This window comes from Anas acuta, chromosome 14 (genome assembly GCF_963932015.1).
Source record: "Anas acuta chromosome 14, bAnaAcu1.1, whole genome shotgun sequence".
Taxonomy (NCBI): Eukaryota; Metazoa; Chordata; class Aves; order Anseriformes; family Anatidae; genus Anas; species Anas acuta.
This window is the reverse complement of record NC_088992.1, coordinates 1,334,374-1,359,707: the sequence shown is the minus strand read 5'-3', so window position 1 is coordinate 1,359,707 and position 25,334 is coordinate 1,334,374. Positions and strand designations below refer to the sequence as shown.

Sequence of the window (25,334 nt, the reverse complement as noted above, 5' to 3'; positions counted from 1 at the left end):
CTTTATCCTTTTCTGTATCTGCTCAGAGACATCAGATTAGTAATTTACAGCAATAAGCAACTCCAGGGTTAAAACTGAATTTGGCCTGTTGGCTGTTTTATGGGCACTATTGCACATTTATACCAGCTCATGTGGAAATCTCCTTTTGTAGAGCCAGCAGTTAGCTTCTGGTGCTGGCCGCATCCCTCTCTAGCTTGGGAGACAGATGCTGCATGTGTAACCCACGGAGCTGACTGTTGCCGACTCATAAACCTGAGGGTCAGGGAGGGCTGATTATCAGCCCTCAGCCTTTGCACGAGACCAACCACAGAATTTCACCTACTGTTTCGTGAATCATGTTTGGAAACTCCTGGATGAGTTTTTCAAAAGACATCCTGTGTTGAGTTGTTTGCTCAACTTCAGCGAAGACCTTGCTATTAGAAAGTTGTGGTTTTTTGGTTCTATTTTTTATTTTGTTTCCCGATACCAGGCTTATCTTTAATCTGTTAAAATTGCTTCCTTAAAAAGGTAGTGCAATGGGAAGTTGCCTTGGCATTGACGAGGAAGGATAGTATTCATTTGCGTGATTAATGTGAGACACGTGACCTTAGTGTGAATATACATTTCTTAAATGTTTACTTTTCAAGTGCTCCTCTTGATGCTTTTTTTAATTAAAATAAACCCTTTGCCCTGAGGGAAATCCTAACTCTTATTCAGTGCATTCTTTTAATTAGTTTTAAAATTACACTATGTTTACCTATTGCTTTAAAATTCAAAAGCACATTATACGTGTCTGTGAAGAGAAAAATACCCACTGAGCTGAAGCCACGGGACCAGATGGTGCTGGCGGCTGCATCCAGCATCAGCACTTGGCCTCGGTAGCTGTATCTGTAGTGCCTCCCTGCCTCCTGCTCAGTCTCTGACGGTTGGTTTTGTGGTTTCATATCACGGAAAGGGCCTGCTCTTGTTTCTCCTGAGGTCTGGAGAGGTTTCCCAGTGCTCTTGGTGGGAGTGGGCTCCTGCCGTGCACCTTTCTGGGTCCTGCTCGCCTGGAGCTGCGTGCTTGCAGCCAAGACCTCCAGGGCTGCAAGGTGCAGGGCTGTGTTAGCAAAGAGAATTCATGAGGCAGCATCAAAGCAGGGCGGAAACGAGGCGTTTATGCCTATGGATGTGACGTGTTCGTGTCCTGCTCCTGCCTCCTTCAGGTTTTCGGTCTCGATACCCTGAGCCTTCACGTGTGTGTGCGAGGTCCCCGTGGCCGGGCCTGTTGGTGTAGACCTCGTGGTGATTTCTGAGCTGACTGTGCCTAGTCATCAGCAAGGACTCCAGACCAGTGTCACCCCTCGCTGTGGTGCTTCCCACTGGTCACCAAGCAGCCACCCAAGCGTGGCCGCCGGGGCTCCCACAGCCCGTGGAGCCTGGGCCCGGCCGTGGGTGGAGGTGCCGGAGAAGGGAGCGGTCGCTGCTCTCCTACAGGCTCGCTCATTGTCAGAGCACTACGGTGTTTTCTCAGAAATCAGTAAAAATAGTGCCTTATTGATCTCGCTCTGGAACTTTGTGCAAACAAGTCTGGCTTCCTGATCTGGTTTGGTGGTTTTGCAAAAAACAGGGAGAAGCAGAAAAGCGCAGATTCCTGCGAGCAGACTTTCCACAGCGGTTGGTTCAGGTCGGCGTTTGGAAAGAACACGCTGTTAGGCCAGAGCCTCGTATTTACACCGTGCGGAGCAGCTGCACGTTTTTTTGATTTCTTTAAAGGAATTTTAAAAAGGGGAGATAGGAGGGGAAAAATGCAGAAAGGAAGGAAAGGCCCCGGAGGAGATGGAGAAAAGAATGCTGCAGTATTCGACAATAAAAATAGAGACGCTCCGGAGGCTCCCTCCGAGCAGAGGGAGGCCCAGAACAGCCTCGTGCTGCCAAGAGCAGCCGTCACTCTGGAAGCACGGACACGCTCCTCTGCAGAGGCTGGGGCAGCCCTTCCTGCAGCCTGCCGGGGGCTGCTGGCACCGCTCCCAGCCCCACTGGGGCACCGGTGGCGTTACGGGTCCGCAGTGCCCTGCAGGGCTGGGTAAAGGTGCGAGGGTGTGCACGGCTGGTGAGATGGAGGTGAAACCTCCTGACTGACCCGGTTTTGTGGGCAGGGAGCTTGGCTTCCAGTCAGTCCTCCTTAAAGAAGGAGGAATAAAAAGAGACCACTTCTGGTCCTGGCTCGTGGGGATGCGTGGTTCACCAGCTCCGAGGCTGGGGGTCCAGTGCTCCCAGCAGCACCATTGGGCAGTAGGTGCTGGTTCGTGGATGCTGGAGGGCTCGGCAGGCTGGGATGCAGCATCTGCTCAGCCTTGGCTGGAGGTGGCCTCAGGGAGCTGCTGGGACCAGCTGAGCATCGCCAACATCAGCATCCCGTAACGTAGCTCCTGCCTCTCTTGGGTATCCTTTGCTGCTGCTTGTCAAAGCCGAAGCTATCACACGGAACTGGTTATGGCCAGGAAACATTTTGTCATCCATTCATGTTTTCATCTAACGCAGCTGTGGAGGGCTGGGAATTCAAACTGCAGAGGCAGGCTGAGCGAGGCAGCAGCTCAGCTCAGCCCTCTCCTCAGCTCGGCGGTAGAAACAAGGACCTGAGAAGTGCCCTGGCAGGCGGCGATGCCGCGGTGCGTGCCCATCACCTGTAGCTCAGAGCCCTTCCTCACAAGCACTAGGAGGCTTTTTGCAGGCTGAGCCTGTGGCTGGGTCTCTGCAGTGCTGTGGTGCTTGGTGATGTTGGTGGAGGCGGCTCGAGGGTCGCTCCCTGTTGGTGCCGGGCTCTCCTCGCAGCAGGGAGATGCCGCGGGGCCTGCGGGCAGCTGCGGGGTGGAGGAGGGTGAATCAGGTGCTGGAAAAAACCAAAGATGGCAAGAAACAGCCTGCTGCTGCGGAGAGGATGCAGGAGCAGAATAGGATGACATCAAGAGGCCAGAGGTGAATAAACAAACCGCAGCACAACGCTGCCGCGCCCAGCCCCGGCTGCTGCCGCCCTGCCCCGCGCAGACCGGCCGGGTGTCTCCGTGCTCTCCCTGCTCACACCACTGCAGCAATGTGGTCTGGCTGCTCCCCACGTACCTCGGGGGTGGCATGAGAGCACCCCAGGGGCTGCGGACGAGGCGACGGGAGCATCCCAAGCCCCACAGCACCCGGGCAGCAGCCGTGCCAAGGCGCTGCGTGCGGCCACCCCGCTGCCTCCTCCCCATCCAAATGAAAGGCAGCTGTGAATCCACACTGCAGGCGTGTGGCTCGGCCTTCCACAGCCTCCCTGCCACCTCCAGGAGCTCTCCTTGGGCAGGAGAACAAACTTAGCCCCTGGCCCTGCCCACCGGTACCTGCCCTTGCCACCCGCTCTGTCCCACCGGGGCCCAGGAGCCTCACTGCCACCCTAAAGGCCGTGCCACCACCATTTCTGCTGCGTGCCCGTGTCCGTGCAGGCTGTAGCGATGCCTTGCAGCCCACTCGAGACTGTGACTTTTCTGCTGAGTCCTGGGGTGATCTGCGGTTGTCTTGGTCCGTGTCGTGTTTGTGCACTGCTGTCACTGCTGTCATTGACCACCCCAGCCCTCCTGCACCCTGTTTGGTGTCACGCTTTCAGTCCAGCTGCCAGGCTCGTTGCTCATGGTTAATGTTTTGTTTTTCTTTTCTTTTTTTTTCCTGTTTTTTTTGTTGTGTCTCATGCAAGTGAGTGTGTCCCATCTCTGGTGACGAATTCTGCTTCCTTGCAGAAGTGTCTGCTGGGGAACAGCTTGTGGTCACTGGGGTTTGGAATAGCTAAGAAAATGCGACGTGATGATCTTCCCACACAGCTGGCTGTATTCTGCTGGTGCTGGAGTGGTGTGAGCTGGTATTATCATCACTTTGGTTCACTGTTTTTCTTTTTTTCTTTTTCCTTAGATCCAAAAACAGCCACTGAAACAGAAACTGAGATCTGTGCAGAATGGGAGATAAAGACCATTACTAGTGCACTGAAAACTTACCTGAGGTAAGGCAGAAAAGGCTCGTCTGTCGTGAGGCTTCAGGACAAACTCAGCAATGATCTGGGACGTTACTGCCTACTATTGCTGATACTCAACAAAAACACTTTGATATAAACGAAAGAGAAACTGCTGCTAGAGAATTTATTCTGGCTTTTTCTGTGACCCTCTGGCATGTTTGGGTAGGATGTGGGGAATACGTTGAGCTCTCTGGAAAATGCATATATCATTCAGACGTAATTAAAAAAGCTCATTCTTGCGTGCCCTGCCTTGATTTCAGCTTCTGCTGAAGATTTTCGCAGTAGGCTTCTGCCTAATGAGTGTGTGGCAGAAAGTGAGCACCGTGCTCCTGTAAGGAGCAGTTGTTACAGAACTGGGTGCTTAGCTTCGTTTCAGTAATAATTTCTGTATGAAAGCCGATGCCATTATCACTGTGGGTTATCTTCCAAAAATGTTAGTTTGTTGGCAGCAGTCAGCATTTCATTATCCACAACATGCTTCTACCTGTCGCGACTGCAGGTTTTTGCTTTCTGTTATTCTGTGTTGGTTTGGTTTTCTTTTTTGAGATGCAGAGAACGAGAGAAGCTAAATCCAATTAGGGTGATGAGTATAATTAGCTTGGTGGATCTCAGCCTAGAAAATCACAAAACACTACATAATTTTGCTTGATTGGCAACCTTTGTTCCAGTGTTTGAACTGTTTGCAAAGCAATGAAGAACCTCGCCAGCACCAAGATGTCCCATTGAAAGGATGTACAAGTGGGAGGGGAGAATTGGAAATATAATGGGAACAGAGACTGTTAAAGTTTTATGACTAGGCTTGTTTCTCTTTTTAATTTATTTTTAAACTTACTTGGAAATCATGGGCTCGCTGTTGTACTAAAACTCTGTGTTACAGTGTTAGCGAAGAACAGCCAAAATTAAAAATGAAGTTGGTATGGTACTGAAAAGGGAGGAAGAATAAACCGAGGGTACTTTAGCAGGTCTTATGCCTTCTGATGAGAGGAATTTATTGGAGTTGCTATTGCTTAGTTCTGCTCTTTAAAAAGAGAGCTGACTTTATGGCAATGGCAAAGCTTTATTTCTGCAGTTTTGCGGATTGTGTTGCTCAGCTGTGTTTTGTCTGTGTTACCTTTTTATCTTCCAGAATGCTTCCGGGGCCACTCATGATGTACCAGTTTCAAAGAAGCTTCATCAAAGCAGCAAGTGAGTTTGTTGATGTTTATGGCATCAGTCTGAAGGAGGAACAGAATTTGCAAGCAGCTGAGCATAACCTCTACCCTGCTGCTCTCCCACTGAACCCTTGTTCTTAAATCCTGGAGAGCAGACTAAGGATGGAGACGCAAGGGGCAGGGTGTTGTTTGGGACTTACTGGGTACAAAGGGAACACACGGTGCAGGGCTAGGGGAGAGCTGGCTGATGGCACTAACTGGTGCAGTTATTTCTTTCTCTGACCATCAGCTGCCAAAATGAGCAAGGCCGTTGTTCAAACAACACCTCCGGTGGTTAGATCAGTTGCGGTTCAGATGTCTGTGCTGCTTTCCCTTGCTCTAGAAGGATGCTTTAATATGGGAGCAGGTAATTGTCGGGTAGCAGCTCTGTGCTGGTACAGCCTGATGCACACAGGTGAGGACCGGTGGGTTAGGAGGCTCCCATGGACGGTGGTCACATCGGTGGTGGCCTCCTGAAGAGGGGTCAGGGCAGGGGACTCCTCGGTGGATCCTGTTTTTAGGCCGTTGGGGCATGTCTGCCAGCACCTGCAGATCCAACCAGCCTGCTGAGACCAGATGCTAAAATCTTTCCGGGCGTTGTGCTGAGCACATTCTTACGGTGCTTGGAAACACATTGGATGAGAATGTGCTGATGCTTCCCATTGTTGGAAACTGGAGGAACACTCTGGTTACAGCCAGCCCATTTCCTGATCACAACTGGCTTTTCATATGGCTGGCATCTGCTCTCAGCTCATTGTTTCAGCCCATTAGTTTCTTCCTTTCTCAAACAACTGATTGGAGTTGGTAAAGAGAAAAAACACTGTGGAGAATACCCGCAGCGTGCCTGGGTGTAGGTTGGAGTTAGGGAGTGGGAGCCTCGGGTCCCTGGGATGTCTGTCAGTGTTGCTCTCTGTGCCCGCATGCCTTTTTCTGTAATAACCCCCCTGATGCAGGGATAAATCATCTTCTATTTCCAATGCAGAACTGGAGAATCAGGAATCCAGGGTGTCAGAGATCCACAGCCTTGTTCATCGGCTCCCGGAGAAAAACAGGCAGATGCTGCACTTGCTCATGAACCACTTGGCAAAGTATGTATATGACTGATATGTTTTTCTCTCCATTTTCCACTTCCTCTGAAAGTTAATAGTGGTAAAAAAAGTTTCCTTGTGTGTGTGTGTGTGTGTGTGTGTGTGTGTGTTTGGTGTTGAGTCATATCTGGTTTACGAGTAAATGGAAACCTGTGTGTGCGTGAGATGGGGATCGGTACCCGGGGCAGCGTGGGAGGCAGGGGCGCTGGGCTGTCCCGCTGACCTACATCACCGCGGGGCCGTGCGGGTGCTGGTGGTGTGTTGGTGGGCTCGGCTGTCGGGGTGAAGCTCCTCGCTGGGGTTCGGATCAAGCCTGGTGTTAAAGGACTGGAAGTTATTTCTTGGCAGCGATAGGATACTGCTTGGGGCATGTTTTCTGCCTTTGTGCAGCTCAGTTAATCAATACTTCTAGGTCACCTTGAAACTTTTCAAGGGCAAAGGAGTTGAATAAATTTTTTGCTCTCAGTGATAGAGCTGACCTATAATTTCCCATCTTCTTCCTGCTCCTGCTGGTCACCATGGAAACCTTTGATTAGTGCTTAAAAAGTGAAAGCATCATAAGGTGTTTGTGCCAGCCTCAAGGCTGCGGGGTCGCACCTGCCCTCGTCGCTCGCTCCGGTGCGGTGTGAGCAGGAGGGATTAGGCAGGGCTTGGAAACCTTGGTGAATGAGTTAATTGGCATAACCAGTTAGAATGAATCTGGGAGAACCTGAAGTTATCTGTTGAAGAGAAAAAAATAATAAACAATACTTGAAATATGCTTAAAAACGACTCCAGATGCTTTCTTATGACATGTGTTTGTATCTGTTCCATGGACTCCCCGGTTAGGCTGTTAAAAACCAAAGAGCTGGTTTAGATCTCAGTTTCAAAACCTTCTGCATTTACAGGCTGAAGCCAAGGAATAGGGAGTTCCAGGTACTCCCGTCAGCCAAATATGTGCAAGGAATCTCGTAACTGCTTAAGTGCTTTTCATTTAAAGGAAAACCTGGTGGTATTCAAGTGTGAGATGTGGAGGGGGAGGCAGGTAATACAATGGGTTTCAAGCTGTTTTAGTAGGGAAGGAACTAAAACAAAACACAAACAAACAATGAGCGTAGTGGTGCTTGCCATATTGGGAAGAGAAACAGCTCATAGTGGTTGTTTAATGGGAAAAAAATTATCTCGGAGAAAGGCAGGAAGCCGCTGGAACAAGAGCCTGTTCTGTCGCAGTGGGGCTGGAGGGCTGAAAGCTCTTGCTGAGCTCCTCGGGGTGCTCCTGGACGTGTCTGCAGTGGAGATGGGGGGGCTTTGTGTAGGGTCGCAGCTGGGGTGTCCCTACAGGCAGACCCTGCAGCTTGGTGCTGCTCCTGGAGGGACAGGTCGAACAAACGGCCAGCACCCGCAGCTCTCCTGCATCGGTCCCGCACCCGCTGCTCCCGCACCCCGCAGCTTCTGCCTGCGTGCCCCGGGGCTGCTGCGACCCCAAAGCACCTTGCTGGCCGTGGGAGCAGCGTGGCTCGGGACTTGTTGCTGTTGTACCGGCTGCGGTGCCGGGTTAATGACCTTGCATTCGATCTTAACCGGAGATAAAGCTTCACATCTGCAGAAGCCGTTTGGAGAGCGAGAGCATGGCAGCAGGATGGGGCCTGGCGTGGGCGACCTGCCTGGGGAGGGGTGCTCCGGAGGGGGGCACAGGCTTCGGGGGGCTGCCCCGTCCCTGCACACAGGGTGCCCAGAGCCAGCGTGGTGAAACCAAAGGGCCCCTTCCTGCCCCCACCGAGCCGGGCTGCAGTTCTCAGAGGGGGTTGCCTCAGCTGTTTCTGTTTTTTTTTTTTTTTTTTTTTTTTAGCAGTGTATGAATAATCAAGATTTGCATTTTTATCTGATGAGCTAAAAAAGTATTTCTCACAGTATTACTGTGGAGATCTCTGACACTAAAAACAGAACACAATCTGTATTGGTCAAACAGAGAAAGAAAGAGAGCCTATGTGTCCTATGTTGTGTTACATCTCTTTTTTTTTGGTTTGTACATTCGCTGTTGCTGAGTGAAAAGGGAAACCAGGCCGCTTGTTTGGCGTGGGGCTGCCATGAGTAATGGTAATAAAACCATGCTAGCACAGCCGATACATTCAGAATTGGCAATTATTAATACAAATTAAATATCAGCCGGGATAAGCACTCTGAGGTGGCTGAGTAGTGCACTTTTTCCCTTGCAGCAGAGCACTTGTGCAGCGGTGCTGACAGAAATGCCGCGGGTTTCCCATGGTGGCCGGGCCCTCGCCGAGTGGGTGCTCGAGTGGGCACTGGAATCCGGCAAGAGGTGCTCGAGCACCCCCGCGTCCCCCCCTGTGCTGACGGGGAGACACTGCGCTGGTGTTCACAGGGAGAGGAGAGGTGGAGGTGGGGGACAGGTCCCAGGGACAGGCATGGGAGGGTGTGCAAAGAGAAAATGAGGCTGGTCGCATTGAGGCTGACCTCTTGCTGCAGCTTTGAGCCTGTTTGCACTGCCTCTTGAGGTGTCCAGGCGGTTATCCCCTGTAAAACCGGAGCGTGAGCAATCTGTCAGTGCTCTTCCACCAGTAACTTCATGCTGCGAATTTCCTCCTCTCCTCTCCAGCCACCAGTTCCAGGGAAACTTGCTATTATTATGGTAATCTTTGACCCACAAATAAGTGAAACCTTTAATTTTCCTTCCTGGGCCACGTTCACCCTGTCAGGATTTCTGTGATAAACCCAGCTGTGATTTAGTGTTCCTGACGCATAGGAGACCTCCTTGTTCTGATGTTTTCTCAAAAGGATCCATGCCGAAAAGCCTGTCCGTGTGCAGTCAGAGCAGTCCCAATGAGCACCCGCAGCCCCTCAGCCTTTCCAGGGGATTTCTGAGGATGCATCTGATGAACCTGATATAGTTCTGGATGGCCTCAAAAATAGTGTGGTTTCTCTTGTCTCAGGCCAGAATCAAACGTCTTTTAAAGAATTAAAAGGCAAAGCCAGTACCTGTCTTTTCCTTATTCTTGCTGTTTTGGTTGCAAGCCACTACTGCTTAGTCACTGCCACTTCTTGGAGCTTTTGGTATTTGCAGGAGATGGCTGGGAAGAGTGCTCTTGATGCCCCTAGTTTACAAACAAGAAAAAAGATGTTTTAAAAAGCTGCGTGAACACTTTATGCCAAGAAACACGTGAGTTCACTGAGCGAGCACACACGTTAGGGGAAGTGTGTGGTGCAGCAAAGCTTCCCCTCTGTGTTTCAACGCTGTGTTTGAGCTGCTTGCACACACCTCCACCACCCGTGCGAGGCAGCGAGCAGGAGCCCCCCTGGTGCCGGTGCCGGTGTGGGAGCCGTGCTGCAGCAGCCCCGGGGGGAGCAGGTCCAGGCCCGGCTTCCCCGGCTGCTCTCTTTGTTTTGCAGCCTGATGTGCGGTGCTAGGTTTGATCTGTGCTGATACTGAGGTGGAAGAGCCACGTACTGCTATTAAGCAAAGGAAAATCCCCATTAATATTCAAATTAAAACGCTAGAAATCTGTGTTTATTTCTCTCCCGGGTGCAGCAGCAGCCAGAGCAGGACCAGAGCCTCTCGGCGTGCAGGAGCCCGAGCTCAGTGCGTGCCCTCCACAGCCCCGGCCCTTGGGCTCCATGTGGCGTGGGACTGCTCTCTCCATGCCTCCAAGGGGGAGTTTTGTCACCTTTTCTGGGTGAGGAGGGAGGGAGGCGAGGCGCCGGGCGGCCGTGGAGCTGCAGCAGGCCGTCCCCAGCCGTCACCTAGCAACTCCACGCGGCTCGGAGCTGTTGTGCTGCAGCTATCTCCTCTTGGCCCGGCACCTATCTCCAGGAACGTCTGCGCTTCGCTTCAGAATGCGCATTTATCGATGGCTTGTGCCAGCTCTGATGAAACTGATTTTTCCCCCTGCCAAATAATTAAAGCGAGTTCAAGCGCTGCGTAGCCTGGGGGTGGCCACACCGAGGGCCGAGGCGGGTGGCGGGAAGGTGCCCGTCCTGTCAGTGACCCATGGCGGCGGCCCCGCCATCTTGTCCTCCTCTCACGTGCCTTCTCCGGGAGGAGTGGATGCTCTGTGGGTGCAGAGCACGAGGGTTTTACACCGATTATTTTTCAAGAATTTGGGTATATATATATATTTTTGCATGGACATAACTCAACACCTGAGGCGTGTGCTCTGACTGCAGTGATCAGAGCCATGTCTATCAGTGCTGGTGCCCCCTCAGCGCTAGGCTCGCTGCGTGCATCACTGCTCCGCCTGGTACCCCGGCCCTGGGGCTGAGCTGCCTCTGCCCCGGGCACCCGTGCCTCTCCTGGCAAAAGGTCAAAGCAATTAAGGAGGCTGCAGAAGAAATGTGTGTACGTGTATTTAGCGAAAATTAATTATCTTTCATCATTCACAGCTGTGGCCTGGCCAGCAGTGACTAGTTCCCCTTGTTTCTGCTGTGGTGTTGTTTTCTACTTTACGTGTTTTAACCAACATGATAGTGATTGCTATCTCTAGCACAAATCATTTCCCACTTATCAGCGTGGATGCTTTCCACCGGCCTTGCGGGGCGGCTGCTGTCGGTCGCAGCCCCAGCGACCCAGCGAGTGATGCCCCCACCAGCAGGACACGCAGGGCTGGACGTGGAGAGGAGCGTGGGACAGGGGGCTCACGACATCGCTGGCAAAGGAGAGGGAGAAAAAAATCCTCCAGGGTCTCCCCTGGAGGCAGAGCCTGGTGTCTGGTTTGGTTCGCCAGAGCAGCCCGATCCTTGGCTGCTGCCCATGCGAATCCCCTGGGGCCGGCTCGCTGGCAGCGGGCACGGTGCTCCCCGTGGCGCTTTGGGTGCCCGGCGGCCTCGGGAACCTCTGGGTCGCCTGGCGCTGCACCGGGGCAGCTGCTTCCTGCAGAAATGCGCTTTTCCTCTGGTTGTTTTCCCTGTTTTCCCCCCGAAGGTGCAGCAGGCGATGAGGCTGACGCCTCTTGGCACAGCAGGTCTGATTTCATCCCCGTGGCAGCTGTTTATGCTGCTGTCTGGTAACTATTCATTTGCTTGATTTATGTATTACTTCCAGTAAGTCATTCTTGTCCAGGACATTCTGGAAATTTCCACTAGCCTCTGAGGCCTTTAAGATACGCTTCTCTCATATGTTCTTCGCCTGATTTGGCTGCCAAAAGAAAATAGCGAGCAAGCTCCCTTGACCTTGCATGGAAAGTCTAAGCAGCGTTCCTCCCTCGCCGCTGCTCCCCCTTCCTCACTTCGGAAGTGCTGTCGGTGCCTCGTGCTCGCTCCCGAGCCCGCTGTGGTGCTGCCAGGGCCCCCCAGGCCCAGCACTGTACGGGGGCTTTGCCGACAGCCGGGGCAGTGCCTGGGCTCCTCCAGCCCCGAGCCCCTCATGACCCCACCAGCGCTCAGCTTCCTCACGGCTGGGAACTCAGCAGGACTTGGAGCACTTGAGTGGCCCACAGGATTTGGGCACTTGCGTAGGTTGCGGAAGGCAGGACTTGTGAAGGAAGCTGTGAAGGTCACCTGCAAGGTGGCTCCCCATGTGCATGTTCTCCCTTGCAGAAACTGGGAGAATCCTGCCTGAGACCCGTCTGTCCTGGTTTTGCCTTTTTCCCCTTTGTTCCTGTTCCCGTTCTGTCCCTTTGCTTTGTGCCTTGGTTTGAAGCGTTGGGTCCTGGTGCCTGGGGGGCTGGCACAGGGGTGCTGCTCACCAGTGCCGAGCTGGAGCCAGAGCCATTCCTGCTGGTGCTGCTGGGCCTCCTGCCCCGGGACCATTTCACATCAGGCACTTCTGCACGAGTGTTTTGTCACGGGTCACAAACAGGCACAAGTTCTGTCACACCGCTGCAATAAGGATGGGCCCAGTGCACTTTCTTTGCCACCAGCCTGTTTCTGTTTAACTTCTGTGTTTGCTCTTGTGCTGGGATGAGCCCCAGAGCGCCGTGCTGTGCCCCGGGCTGGGCCAAGCGCTGCCCTTTGGGGATAACCCGGGTCCCATCCGAAGCAGCTCGCTGCCTCGCCTCTGGCCAGTGCTGGCGATTCAAGGGAGAGGCTGAGACGAGGTGCCGAAGAGAGCGAGCCCTGGAGCTTCATCCCAGCCACAGCGGCACCAGGACGATCGTCTGCTGCTTGCATTGGGCGAGGGGTGCGTACTGGTGGAGGGGCGTGCATTGCCTCTGCATACCCTGGTGGGCATGGCAAAAGGTGTGAACCAGCACACAGAAAGGAAGAAGGAAAATTTAGACTGATCACGATTAAAAAAAAAAAAAAAAAAAAAAAAAGCAAAGCAGCAACATACTTGGCAAGAGCGCCAGGAGCTCATGAATGTGGTACGGGAGCCAAGGCAGCGGGCGCAAGCTGAAACGTGGGAAATTCCATCTGAACGTACGAAAAAAGCCTTTCCGTCCGGAGGGAGGCCAGGCGCTGCGAGAGCCTCCAGAGAGGCGGTGGGGTCTCCATCAGGGGAGATGCTCAAACCCAGCTGGGCACGGTCCCACACAGCCTGCTCAGGGCATTGTGCTGGGGCTGGGGGCTGGGGCAGACGACCCCTGGGGTCTGCGCCAACCTCGGCTGCCCGCTGATCCTGGCCTGTGCTCCTGGCCCACACAGCCCCGTTCCTGTGTGCCGCAGGGGGCACGGTTTGTATTTCTCCTTCCTGGTTTTGGAACTACAGCTCTGAGCAACTCTTTTAAATTGTCCTCTTCCTAATTGGAGCCAAGCCCATGAAGATCGATAAAAATCCTTTTTGTTGTAGTGCTTTGACATTATTAGCAAGTATAGCCAGTCGTCTGTTGTTGGGTTTGTTTTTTTGTTTTTTTTCCTTAGAGGGGAGCAAACCCAACCCAACCCAGCAGGACTTCAGCTGGCTCCCTGCTAAAGGCAGGGGAGAGGGGGACTGGGAAGGCAAAGCCATGGGCAGCGGGGCAGCGGTGGGTGCAGGGAGCCCGCGGGACCCGCTCCTCGCTCGCACATCCCGGGAGCAGTGGGAAATCCTCCGGGTCGTCCTCTTCCATCAGATGTGGGTTTGTGTAACTCTGGGGTATTTTTAGTGTTGGACGCAGGCAGCGGTGGAGAGATTGCTCTGCAGATTAGTTTGAAATCTTAGCGCAACCATGTTGCATGGCTAATTTAATTACAGCTTTTAACTGGAACCACCTGTAGCTCGATGGGAAGACAAAGGCCGCAGAGGGCCGTATTCCCCTCACAGTGCCTCCGGCGGGGGCTCTGCTGGCTCTCGGGCTCCTCCAGGCTCACACGCATTTTAAGCATTAATGAAATCTGCATGTTTTTGTCGTAATGTTTCAGCCTCCCTTGTTTTCTGAGTTTTTGTATTAGGTTCCTGAAGAAATGATACCTTTAACACAGTTTGTTAGGGGTTTTGGTTCCTGAGCAAGATGGATTTTGGGGGAAGCTCCAGAAGTGCTCCTGCTAGGTACGAGCCCTGGCGTAACGCGGGGCACTGAAGGCAGCGGACGTGCCGTGGAAATGCGGCAAACTCGAGCTGCAGATCTAGACTGGAATGTAGCTTCGGAGCCAAAGGCTGAAATCTTTGTGCATTTGCTGTTCAACTCCCACTAAGGTCAACTCTGCTCAAGTAAACCGAACCTGGGCATCGCCGAAACGGCCACCAGATCGCGGCGGGGAGCGGGAGGAGGGAGAGCAGCAATCCTGCTAACACAGCTCCTCCGCACGGCGCGGTCAGACCCATGGGGCTGTGCGTGTGCAGCAATGCTTGATGGAAGTGGAGGCATCGCTCTCAAAACCAAACAAACGCAGTCCGCGTAGCACAACGGGGCCTTTCAGACACGGGGGAGTCTCCCTCTGTGCTTTTCCTGCCTCCCGCAGAAACCCTTTGTATGTTGAGGCCATGTAAAGGAAGAGGAAGCACTTAAACGAGGTCAGTGGATGTTCAAACCTCTCCAGCACTTGCAGGCATTCTCTTATATGGTCTTGCATCTGTCTGCAAATGGCACGGGTCCATTTTTTTCTGTTGCTGCACAGCAACCCGCCGGATAATTGGTAATGTGGCCGGAGATGGGCACCTTCGTCATGCTGCGGCTGGCGAGCGGGTGCGACACTGGGCTGCCCTCGTGCCTTGCAGCCAGCACAGTGGTGGGGCCCCGAATCCCGGCTCTCTGCTATTTGCTCTGCCTTGAGGTGGGGAGGATCCTTTCCCACCGGCCGAGCCTTCCTGCTAAGTGGCACCGTAGGGTAAGAGGCGGGATGCTCCTGGAGACGAGACTGGGAAGCGGTTGCAGCACCGGCCATGCAGGCGCCCTGGGCACGAGCCACCCTCACCAGCTCTGTCAGCCCCGTACTGGTCTGGTTTTGTTTTTAATAGGAGGTTCTGCAGAATTAAAAAAGAAAAAAAAAAAGCAAAAACGTAGGTGTTCTCTGTGCTTCTTTGCTTGGCTTCCTGTAATGTGTAAATTAGCAGAAGGTTTTTTTCTGCTTCTGCAAATGAACTCTTCACCTCGTAAGACCAGATTGTGATGAGATCAGCTGCTCGCCTTCTTCTAGTCGCTTTTGCTCCACGTTGCTTCTGAAGGATCCCCGGTTCTTAGCGCAGAGGAACACATCGGAGGCTGCAGCATCTCTCTTATCAGGTCCTTTGCAAGTCTTGTATCTCCATCGGACACAGACTCACCCCTCCGGACACGATAAGGGTGCCCTAAATGAGAGTGGGGCCGGCCGGGGCGCTCTGCAGCAGTACCGTGGGTGCTGCAGGCTCGGCCGCGCATCCCTGCGCCCACACCGCCCCGCGGGCACCCTGCTGGTGGGGTCAGGCTGGAGCTCCGTGCTGCGGGGCACATGTCATTGCTAGCACATAATTATCTGGGTTCTTTTTTATTGTTTATCGCAGTGAAACCGAAACTGTGCACGGGAACGGGCTGAATCTAGAGTGAGCAGAAGGTTTCCAGTCCGTAGCTGTCTCTGCCTCCCACAGACACAGGGGCACTGGGGCGTTGTGGTGGGTTTCTCTGGGTGGCCCTTTCTGGGGAACAGACACAGGACCGAGTGACGAGCTGCGAGGCGGCAAATCAACCACAAATGCAACCACAAATTTCATGTAGAATAACAGGGGCAATGGGGGAGCACACACGGGCAAAGCAGCTGGTTTGCACCGGAGATTCTCTGGCACGCCGGGTGATGCCCGGCTCACCAGGAGTGAGCTGAGGGCGCTGCTCCTGCTGTCCCCGGGCTGTTTGTGCACACCCGTGCCCGCAGCACAGAGCCTGCTGGCAGCGCGTTTCCTCACCCCGCTCCCTTGGTCTGCCTCACCCCGCTGCGGGGGGTGTAAGGTGCGCCACTGCACCGCCTGCACAGCCACCCCACATTGGGGCAGGGGATTTGCAGGCTGGTTTATTAAACTCTATAGCTATTGTGCCCTTTGAATGCAATCCCGTGGAAGGGTGTTGCAGTTTGATGGTCAGCTGCTGCCCTGACAAGAGGAAGGGCTGTGGGGGGCGCGTGGGTATGCCCACACGTGTGCATGGCAGGGTGCACAAAATCCTGGTGGCTTTTTCAGCACTTTACGTGCTGTTTTTAACCATGATTTTAATTTATTTTACAAAGCTGTAGATTTCTGTATCCATTTCCATATGGAGTGTTTCCATGTTTTTGGGGAACGGTGCTAATTGTGTGTTTGTGAAGAGAAAGTGCTCCAAACTACTCCTCAGGTGGAAGAAAGAAGGCAAAACCCCGCTCTGTTCCTGTTCACTGTGGCTGAGGCACTTGCACTTTTTTTTTTTAACATTTTCTTTCTCTTTCGGTGCACCGCCTGTGATGACTCCATGCTCGTTGTGGGTCCCTTCCAACTCAGGATATTCTGTGCTTCAACGATTCCTGTTCTCAGCCAAAAACTTGCCCCTGTGCCCGTGGAGGTGGCGGCGCTGGGGCATGGGAGGCACAGCACGGTTCTCGTGGGGCCATGGAGCTGGCCAAAACCCTGCCGTGGTGCTTGTCCCTAATGGGTAAAATAGCTGCTATTATCCTAACGAGGTCACCGAGCAGAACTGACTGGAGTTCTAAATGGGGGCTGCGTGCACACAAAATTACAGGAAGAAGCGAGAGGCTTCGGGGTCAGGGTGGGGGTGTGGGAACTGCGCTCACCTGGTGCCATCTCCTCCCCAAACGTGATGTTTGTGGGGGGAGCACAGGGGCTGTGTGCCTTTGGGCGGGAGTTTTTACTGCAGGGATCGAGGCTGCTTGGTTTGGGAAGCCTGAATCGGAGGAGCGTTGCAGCACCACCAGAGTTTTACTTGCAAGTCGCAGCATGTATGGTATTCACACTGATTAGGCTCACCGATACTGAATTTAACATTTGGCCTGTGCATCTGTTCAGTGTGATAGGAGCGTTTTTTTTTGTTTTCCCTGGGAGTGAACCCAGGCATCCAGCTGTGGCCAGATTCACCCGGGAGAGAAAGGGAGTCTTGTTGGAGCAAGTCAGATCCCACAGAGCCCGTGCAGGCACACGTCCCGTCCTAGCTGAGCGGGGAAACCTGAGAGCCGTGAGGATGCTTGCTGAAAACCCTTCTTAATTCTCAGCATTGTACTGGAGTGCTTTGTCAACTGCTTTCAGAAAGTTCCTCCTCGTCTTTGCTGGGAGGTTTTGTATTTCCCTGGTGATCTGTCCTCCTTTTGGATCTGCTGGCCTCCATTTGCATTCCTCAGGACTTGGCTGTCCACACTTCACTCGCGCGGCAGCGCTGTGCAAGTTGTGATGCCGTGCGGCTCGTCAGCCTGCAGGGAGCTGGGGCTGCACAGCGGGGCCGTGCCCCTGCCCCAGGCCCTGCTGCTGCCTGCTGGGGACGTGCAGGCACCGCGTGGCAGCAGAGCGGGCACCCAGCACGCCCGTCCAGCACCTCAAAACTCCACCAGCCCTCGTAGGGTTTCCCTCATCCAAGAGCGGCCCAGAAGAGCCCAGGCACATCCAGGCCTTAATGAACATGACAGGATAAGTTGCAGTTATGCAGTTTGTGAACACATCCCTTCTGTGTATGTGTGCTCTGGCTGGGAAGCTGAAGCGTAGCCGGTGGCGCTCGGTGGTTCTCCGTGTGTGCCTCCGCGGTGCTTGGCTCTTCCAGTTCTCTTACGGTGAGCTATGGGTGGCGTTGGTGTTTGCACTGGAACTTGTTGAAGAGCTTCTGTTTCTCGTCTCCTCTGTTTCTGATATTGCAGGAGGGCAGCATTGATTTTTAAAAAAACTCCTTTCAGTAACTTGAAAACCCTTCCAGGGTTATTGTAGCTATCACAGTATCCAAACTCGAGCTGTTTCTTTCCCGATACAAGTTTGCTTTTGACAAAACTCCCCATTAGGGCTTCCCTGGTTTTGGATGCCCTCAGCACAGAGCGGTGGTGCCATCGATATCCCTTGCCCTGGCACGGGGAGGTGGCTGCACTCAGCAGCTCTCAGCCGTTGTGCCGTAGCACAGCACCTGTGCCGGTTCCTGCGCTGCTGCTCCCCGGATCTGGGTGCTGGTGTGGCAGCCGGCCCGGCCCCTAGCCCCTACACCTACACGCTCATCAGCTGCAGCCCAATTAAGCTCGGTAATGCACAGGGAGGACTCGAATGCACCCAGGAACGTTTCCCAGAACTCATTAGATCTTATCCGATAGATGCTGCTGACTGCAGGCTGTAGCAGTGCTGCCGTCTGTCCGGGAGCGTGCGCGACCCCGACCAGGCTGATGGAAACGGGACTGCCGCGGTGGGTGGGACACTGCCTGCGAGGCTGCATGGAAATGGAGCTGCCTGCAAACCCCCTGCTGCCTCCTCACCTCTCCTGAGCCCCGCAGCCCCACGCCTGCCCAGGCAGGGTTTTCCTTGCGAGGCTGCCCCAGTGGGAACAGCTTCTGCCGTGGCTGCGCCTCGCCTGCGCGGTTTAGTGCAGCTCATGCAGTTACTGAGTTACTCACCCCCAAATTGCTGCTAAATCCAGAGGTGCTGCTGTCACCCGGTGTGCTATCTATATCCTCTGGGCTTTTTGTCTTTAATTCATCTCCAGCGTCAAACGCGCCCATTTAATTTGTAACAAACTGCCTATAGCAGCCGAAATAATTTTCGGATGGCTAATCCTCTGCATGATTGGGTTTTCGTGTTAGCTTCACTGGTGGTGGCAGAGACAAAATATATTTAGTCCTGCAGCAATATGAACTCGCTGCTTTATTTTCCATCCTATAAGGTCTCGCTAGGCCAGCCGTAACAAGCACTTTGTTTTCAAAGGTTTGTCCCAGGCATGGAAATAGAAACACTTAGGACTTAGCCTTTGTTCCCTTTCAGATGTTTGTTTTCTCAGAGATTTTTCTCTGAATCGGGGAAGATATTTGAACTAATAATAACACTCTTTGGCTGAGGCGTGTATACATTTTATATAAAATGCATGCCCAAAATAATTCCAGCCACGGAGGGCAGCAGCTCTGTGCCGAACGGTGCCAGGTCCGGGGGCACGGTGTCCCTCCAGGACAGTGCTGCTGGTGCCCACGAGGCTGAGCACTGATGGAGGTAATTTTGTGTCCTGGCCAAACCATGTCCACCAGTGTTGAGCAGCACCGCTGATGCCAGTTGATGGCTCAGGAGGTGAAGTGGGAGCGTTGTTTGTCGCCTCGCTCTGTGCGTGGCATTGGCTGCGGTGTGTGAGGGCTGCCCCTGCAGTACGGGCTCCTTGCGGGTTGCTGGGGTGGCAAATGAATCCTTGAACTGGATTTCCCTGAGAGCAAATGGGAGGTGTTGGCCAGGCTGGAGGAACTGAAATCGTTGACGTCTGTGAAAGCAAAGAGGGCGAGGACGGCGTCCCCCACCGCTCGCTGTGCCGCGCTGCGCTCGTCCCCTGCTACCTGCTGCTGGCTTCCAGCCGGTGCAGCACAGAAATATTTACTGTTCCTGTAAGCTTTCTCTGCACTGAAGCCTGACTACCAATTACTCTGTATTAAATTATGTTTGGTCATGCTGGTGATTATACAGTATCCAAGCAACCCAGGCATAATCTAATTTAGCACACAACATGGATTTACTCTGCTCCCCTCTCCGCTGTTTTTCTGCAAGTGAATGCGAAGTGACCGGCCTGGGGGGTGCAGCAGCGGTGTGAGCCCACAGCTCCCGGTCCAGCTGCGGGTGCTGGGTGCTTGCAGTGGCATCGTGTGCTGAGAGGAGGGGAAGCAGCCCCAAACCCAATGCCCAGCAGCCAGTCGATGTCGCGGCGCGCTGCAAGCACCGAGCGCTGCTCGAGAGGTTGTTCTGGGTTCCCACCTCCCATCTGTGCTGGAGGGGACTTCTGCAAAGCGTGGAGGGCGAGAGAACTGAAAGCGCACCCATCTAAATTGCTGTTAGTGCAATTGATTTCAGAGTGCACTGAGGGCCAGGAAGAAGCAGCAGGTTAAAAGGAAAATACAGGAAATACTTGGAAACCTTCTGAAGGGCAGCTCCGGAATGGAACTAACGATGCCTGCAGAAAAGCATCTGTGAAAAGCACCAGCATTAGGGACACTTTGGGATGAGAACACCCCGTCTTTAGAAACTGGGGCATTATTTGCTAGTACAAAGGATGATGGAGAGGTATAATTTATAGTAAATCATCATGTGGATAATGGATGTGGAATTTGAAGGATGTGAAAGGTGAATCATGTTTTGTAGCATAGCTTTAGTAACCAAGCACTATAAAGGTTACTAGTGGAAAAGTACCCGTGGTACAGTGCAGAAATTCATGTGCCACCCTGATTTATTCCAGAAGGGACCGAGACCCGTGCAGCTGCAAAATGTCGTTCACCCTTTGCGGAGTCAAAGCTCCGTGGCAAAGAGGAGAGCGTGGTGCCGGCAGGGGCACGGGGCCGAGGGCTGGCACTGGTACCGGGGGGGCTTCCTGGGGGCTGGGGCAGAGCCAGGTCTGCTGCGGGGGCAGCGGGACCCTGCCCTCGCTGGGAAGCCATTAATGCTTTAGTCTGTAATAATTAACAGGACCGTGTACAGCTGCCTCCTGGTAATAAGTCAATGACAAAGCAATTTATTAGAGTGATGTATTACGTGATAACGGTAATGAGAAATGAAGGAACCTAATTTTGTAAGGCTTGGATCAATTCAGTTGTGTTTTTTTTAATAAATGAACATTGTTTTAGCAACCACAGAAGATCATTAGAATTATTATTTTATTAGGACTTTCAAAACTATTTCGGTTTCAGCTGCATTTTTTCAAAATCCAAACGGGAGCATGTGGAAGTGTGATACTGCTGCAGTGTAAATATTTCATCGGTGCTGGTAAATGTCTCGTTACGGAGGCGGGGAGCAGGCTTGGAAACATTGCTTCGATTTATCTCGGCGCTGCGACCTGTAGCCCGCCGCTGGTGTTGTGTTCAGACGTGGAGCTGGAGCTGCGTGACACGGCACAGGGGATGCGGTGTGCGGAGGGCTCACGCCTGCGAGCGGAGGGTCGGCTCCTGTGGGGTGCCCCATGGGGCTGGGGTGCCCCCGGTGCGGGGCAGGGAGTGAGGGTCCCTGGGGACGTGGCTGGGGGGACACGAGGGCCTGAGCGGGGCACTGCTGAGGTAGGCGCTTCTCTTGGGGAGATGGCGATAGGGAAAGAAAATTACATCCCTCTGCAAGTAGGTGTTTTTTTCCTGTAAGTAAGCAGGTTTTTTCTTAAGTAATTTTTTTTCCCTGTTAGACTTCTGCCTTTCTCTCCGCTCCCCAAGGTTGTGACGTCCTAAGGCAGATTTGCTTCCATTCTGCTGGGTCTGTCGCCGAGGGGAGGTGGTGTGAGCGCTGTGTGCGTGCTTTGGCGTGCCCTCGCTCACCGAGCGGCGATGGGAAGAGCAGCGCGTGGGTAACCGGAGCCTCCCGCCGGGGCAGCCCATCCCCGCAGCGCCGTGGTTTACTGACAGAGGAGATTGCTCAGACACTGGTGATAAAATATTCAGAGCTTCCTGACACTGGGGGAGGTTACGGGTAAGAGGGAGGTCCTACAGCACACCCCGGGGACCTTCACTGGGGCTTCTGCACCTTTGAAGGTTGTAAGCCCAGCCCAGGAGGTGCTCGGTGTGCTGGTGGAGGTGACGCCTCTGCGGGGTCTCCAGGGATGTAGCACGCACTGGCACGAACAGGGCTGGAGCTGGGGCAGCTCTGGTGACTCTGAGCACCCCTAGGTGACAAGATCCTCTTCTACGGCCCGAGGAGCCTTGTTTGGGGGTGAGGAATGAAGAGTTCTTCACTGACTCAAGTGAGACTTGGATGGAAAAGGAGGAAAGCCGATTTTAAGTCAGCCCTAGTTTACGCTGTGCTGAAATAAGCTACGCCCGCACACAAACGAGCGCTATCGTCTTGGCTCTGCGATCAGTAATAAAGGCTCATGGCAGTAACATCCTGGGATGATCCAGCAAGATCTGAGAACCTCAGGCTCACGATGTGCTCGCCTAGCGCATGTTTCCAGGGAAAACGGGACAGAAAGACTACGGGGGAAAGGCGCTCACAGAAACGTGTCAGCTGAGGCTGTGTCAGCACAGCCTGAAGTCACCGAGTTTCCTGGTTGAAGAGGTCAGGAGAAAACCACAAAAAAGGCTTGCAAAGATAGGGCTGCAGGGCTCCCACCGCAAGTCCTCCTTGTGTCACTCACTCGCACGTGTCGGTGCGTGACGCGGCGCGGCGAGGCTCGGGCGCACGGCTCAGCCAGGGCCCGCGGTGCCAGGCGAGGAGGTCGGGGTCCTGCCGAAGGGCAGCCGTGCACCTGGGCTCCCCGCTGCTCGCCGTGGGGTTTGCTCCCCGCAGCACCTCGCAGGCAGCCAGTGCTCTCAGGGGCTGAGCCGTGCTGCTGATGCTTCGCAGCGCCAAGAGCTGCTCCTGGGGACCCCCCAAAGCACCCAGCAGCGGGGTGCTGGGTCCTGCGTGAGCTGCTTCGTTTTGCTGAGCTGCTCCGCTCCCACGGGCCGCGATCCTCGCTGACATAAAAATAGGGATGACGGGGAGGAAGGCTACGGTGTCCGCAGGTCCCCGGCCGGTGGATTCCTGGCTGGGGCGGGGACGGGCGCGCGCCCGCTGGTGACGCGAGGTCTCCGCTCCGCAGCCTGCTCCGCTCGGGCTGACCTCTGGGGAAGGCGAACGCTGAAATGGGTGAGAAGGAATTGGATTTTGGAACATATTAGGTCACTCGTTCAGCTGGAGAGCAGCGTGTGTCAGAGGTCCAACAATTTGTTTTTAGAAGGGTTTCAAGCATTAATGATTCAAGATGTTTTCCTGGGAGTGGTTTGCAACATGAGACTCGGTGGCCAGGGCAGCGTTGGGGTTTTATGGGATTAGTCAATTCCTGAGGCTGCGGGGCCTCCAGTAACACAATGGTTAACGTTGTACTTTTCCACATGGCTGAGCCTTCAAGGAGCTCACCAGGAGTGTCAGAAACGCAAACAGAACCGTAAGGTTGGTGCCAGCCATGAGGCGGGGAGGGGGTTTCCATTCTGATTATTCCTATCACCCACTTCTTGCATTGCTTTTGTTTTGCAGAGTTGCAAATAACCACAAGCAGAACCTGATGACTGTTGCTAATCTGGGTGTGGTGTTTGGGCCAACTCTGCTTCGACCCCAAGAGGAAACAGTCGCTGCCATTATGGACATCAAGTTTCAGAACATTGTGATTGAAATTCTCATAGAAAACCATGAGAAGGTAACGGCTTTACGTACTTCCTTCAGCGCAGTTCATTTCTTAAAACAAATCCGTCTCTCCGCAAGCTGCAGCCCACTTTCCCGGGGCCCTCCTTGCTCTCCGTGGCCGGCAGCCACGAAGGGCTAGGCTTGGTTCCTGCTTTTCTGACTAAATCTGTGTTTGTTCAAGTCCTGGCTTTATCCGCAGGGTCGCTCCCTGCGTTGCGATGCGGTTGTGGCTGTGGTTGCAGGGATGCTCCCACCTGTTGCTGGGGTCTGCCAGTGGAGCCGAGTGCCACAGCGGGCTGTGCTGCAGCTGGGGGCTCCTGTGCCTCCCCGGGGAGCTGGATGTCCCCCTGGGGCACTGGCTGTCCCTCGGGGAGCTCGCTGTCCCCCCCAGGGAGCCGGCCACCCTCAGCGTGGTGCAGAAGCCTGCTGACTGCCCGTGGAAGGCTGTGTGATTCAGCAAATGGCAGCTCTAAAAGAATCCATTTTCTTCTAAACTCAAACAGTTCTCCTGTTATCATCTTTGGTCTGGTTTGGGTTGGAGCTGGTACTGAGCTGTGCGTTCTGGCTGAAAAATGGAGTGCGACTCGCCGAGGGGAGCGGGGGCACCGCTGCCAGGCAGCGCTGCAGCTCCAGCCTGGGGCTTCTGACTGCCGACGCTGTGAACCCGAGCACTGCTTGCAGGTTGCGTGCAGCGTGCCTGCGTGTACGTGGGCTGGTGGGGAGAGGCACGCCGGGCTGCCTGGAGGCAGTGAGGTGCATCACCACAAACACCGCGTTCCTGCAGGTGCCCCGGCCAAAGGGACGCCGTGCCACACCTCCCTGCGCGGTGCTGCTGGGTGCCCGTGGGGAGAGCGGCGTGGGCTGGGAAGCTGCAGGATGCAGGAGCTGGTTCTGGGTGCTGCGAGGTACCCAGGGCTCTGGGCTCGCTCTGGAGACGTTTCGCCCCCAATTTCACACCGAAGGTGCGAGGCTGAGTCCCCGGCACGTGCCGTGTGGGTGTCAGTGGGGTGCGTGGTCTGCCGAGGGGCAGCAAATGCATGACCAGCGGGGATGGATGGGGACACCATGCTTTGTGTGTCCTCAGAGAAGCTGCCTCCCCGGGCAGATAAGCGCCATGGTATTTATTTAGCACGGAGGAGCTATTTTCTTCTCCTCCGCGTGGGGGGCAATGGTGGTGATTGCTTAATTAGGAGCTGCCACGCAGAGGGGCGTGCGAGCAGCAGCAACAAACCTGGGGTTGTGGGCAAGGCACAAACCCGGCACAAAGCCTCGTGTTGGCCCTCGGTGGCTGTTTCTCTGTCCTTCCGTGGTGGCCCTGCAGTGGCCCAGGGGAACCTCGCCGCTGTGCCTGGCGCTTGGTGGTGACGGGCTCGTTGGCTGCATCCCCAGCGTCCTGCTTGTGGCCCCGCTGAGCTCTGGGGGTCCCTAGAGGAGCAGGTCATCACACACAGATCCTTTTTCTGCCTGAACCGAGCCTCCTGAACCGAGGCTCCTGCCATCAGTTGGCACCTGCAGGAATCGATGACAGATTTCTGCAGTGCTCGTGTCTGTGTGGGCTGCAGTGCTCATCTCCGCTCCCCAGCAGAATTACACCTGGTGGCGCAGGGCTGCCGAGCGCTGCCATGATCACCCTGCCTTGGGAGTAATTTACGGCCCCAGCGGGAGGGGGAAGCTGCGGCTCGGTTCTGTGCTTCCCTCCCCGCTGAGCTGGGGGGGGGTGAGTGCAGTGCGTGCACCCCGGCTGCTCCCGTGCAGCGGGTGCTGGTGGTGCAGGATGGTGCCCTCACTGCCCACAGCGGCACGGGTACCCCTTGGCACCAGGATGCTGCACGCACAATGTCTGTGGACCCCTGCCCTCATTTCTCGAGGGTCTCTTGGGAAATGATCCCAAGAAGAAGGGAGACAGCAGGAGGCAGCTACTGGGAGGAAAATCTGTTTTAAATTCAGCATCGGTGCTGGTTCGGCTCCCTCTTTAGGACTGCTTCGTTTCAGTGTATTCCTTAATTTGAATTGATTGGAACTCGCTGAAGTTTCCCCCCGGGAGCTGCTGTAGGTGATTAGCAATATGCAAGTCCTCTGTGCCGGTGCTGCTGGTGCTTTATATTGTTTTACGCTGGTGACTCACAGACACTGTTTATGATTAAGTGCATTCGCAGGGAAAATGTAATTGATTTGAATGGTTCCTGGCAATCAGCAACTGTCTGGTATTACATTATATTTCCCTCAGGTAAGTGGGATGCCTCTCCTGTTAAAATTACTGTCGTCATTGTGTAACCAAAAAAAAAAGAGAAGAAAAAAAACAACAAGCTTGGTGATGACATTGCTTGGTCTGAGTAACTGCTGGCAGCTTGTTTACAGTCCCTCCAGCAGGCTTAGCCCATCGCTGGAGCCGTGGGGAAGGTGTTGGGGGGCAGTCACCCTGCTCTGCTCACTGCCGGGCATTGCAGTAACCCCACATGTAGCTC

General features: G+C 54.2%; 1 protein-coding gene across 7 annotated transcripts in view; it reads left to right on the top strand.

Moving 5' to 3' along the window:
- ARHGAP26 (Rho GTPase activating protein 26) overlaps positions 1–25,334 on the top strand; it is a 120,739-nt gene that overhangs the window by 57,869 nt on the left and 37,536 nt on the right. For all 7 annotated transcript variants that reach the window (XR_011101376.1, XM_068698117.1, XM_068698120.1 and 4 more), the window contains 4 exons: positions 3,898–3,985; positions 5,124–5,182; positions 6,170–6,275; positions 22,723–22,882. Coding sequence is in view for 6 of the 7 variants with exons in the window: in XM_068698117.1 (XP_068554218.1) it covers positions 3,898–3,985; positions 5,124–5,182; positions 6,170–6,275; positions 22,723–22,882 (413 nt within the window). In the remaining variant the exon portion in view is untranslated. The remainder of the gene's footprint in view (positions 1–3,897; positions 3,986–5,123; positions 5,183–6,169; positions 6,276–22,722; positions 22,883–25,334) is intronic.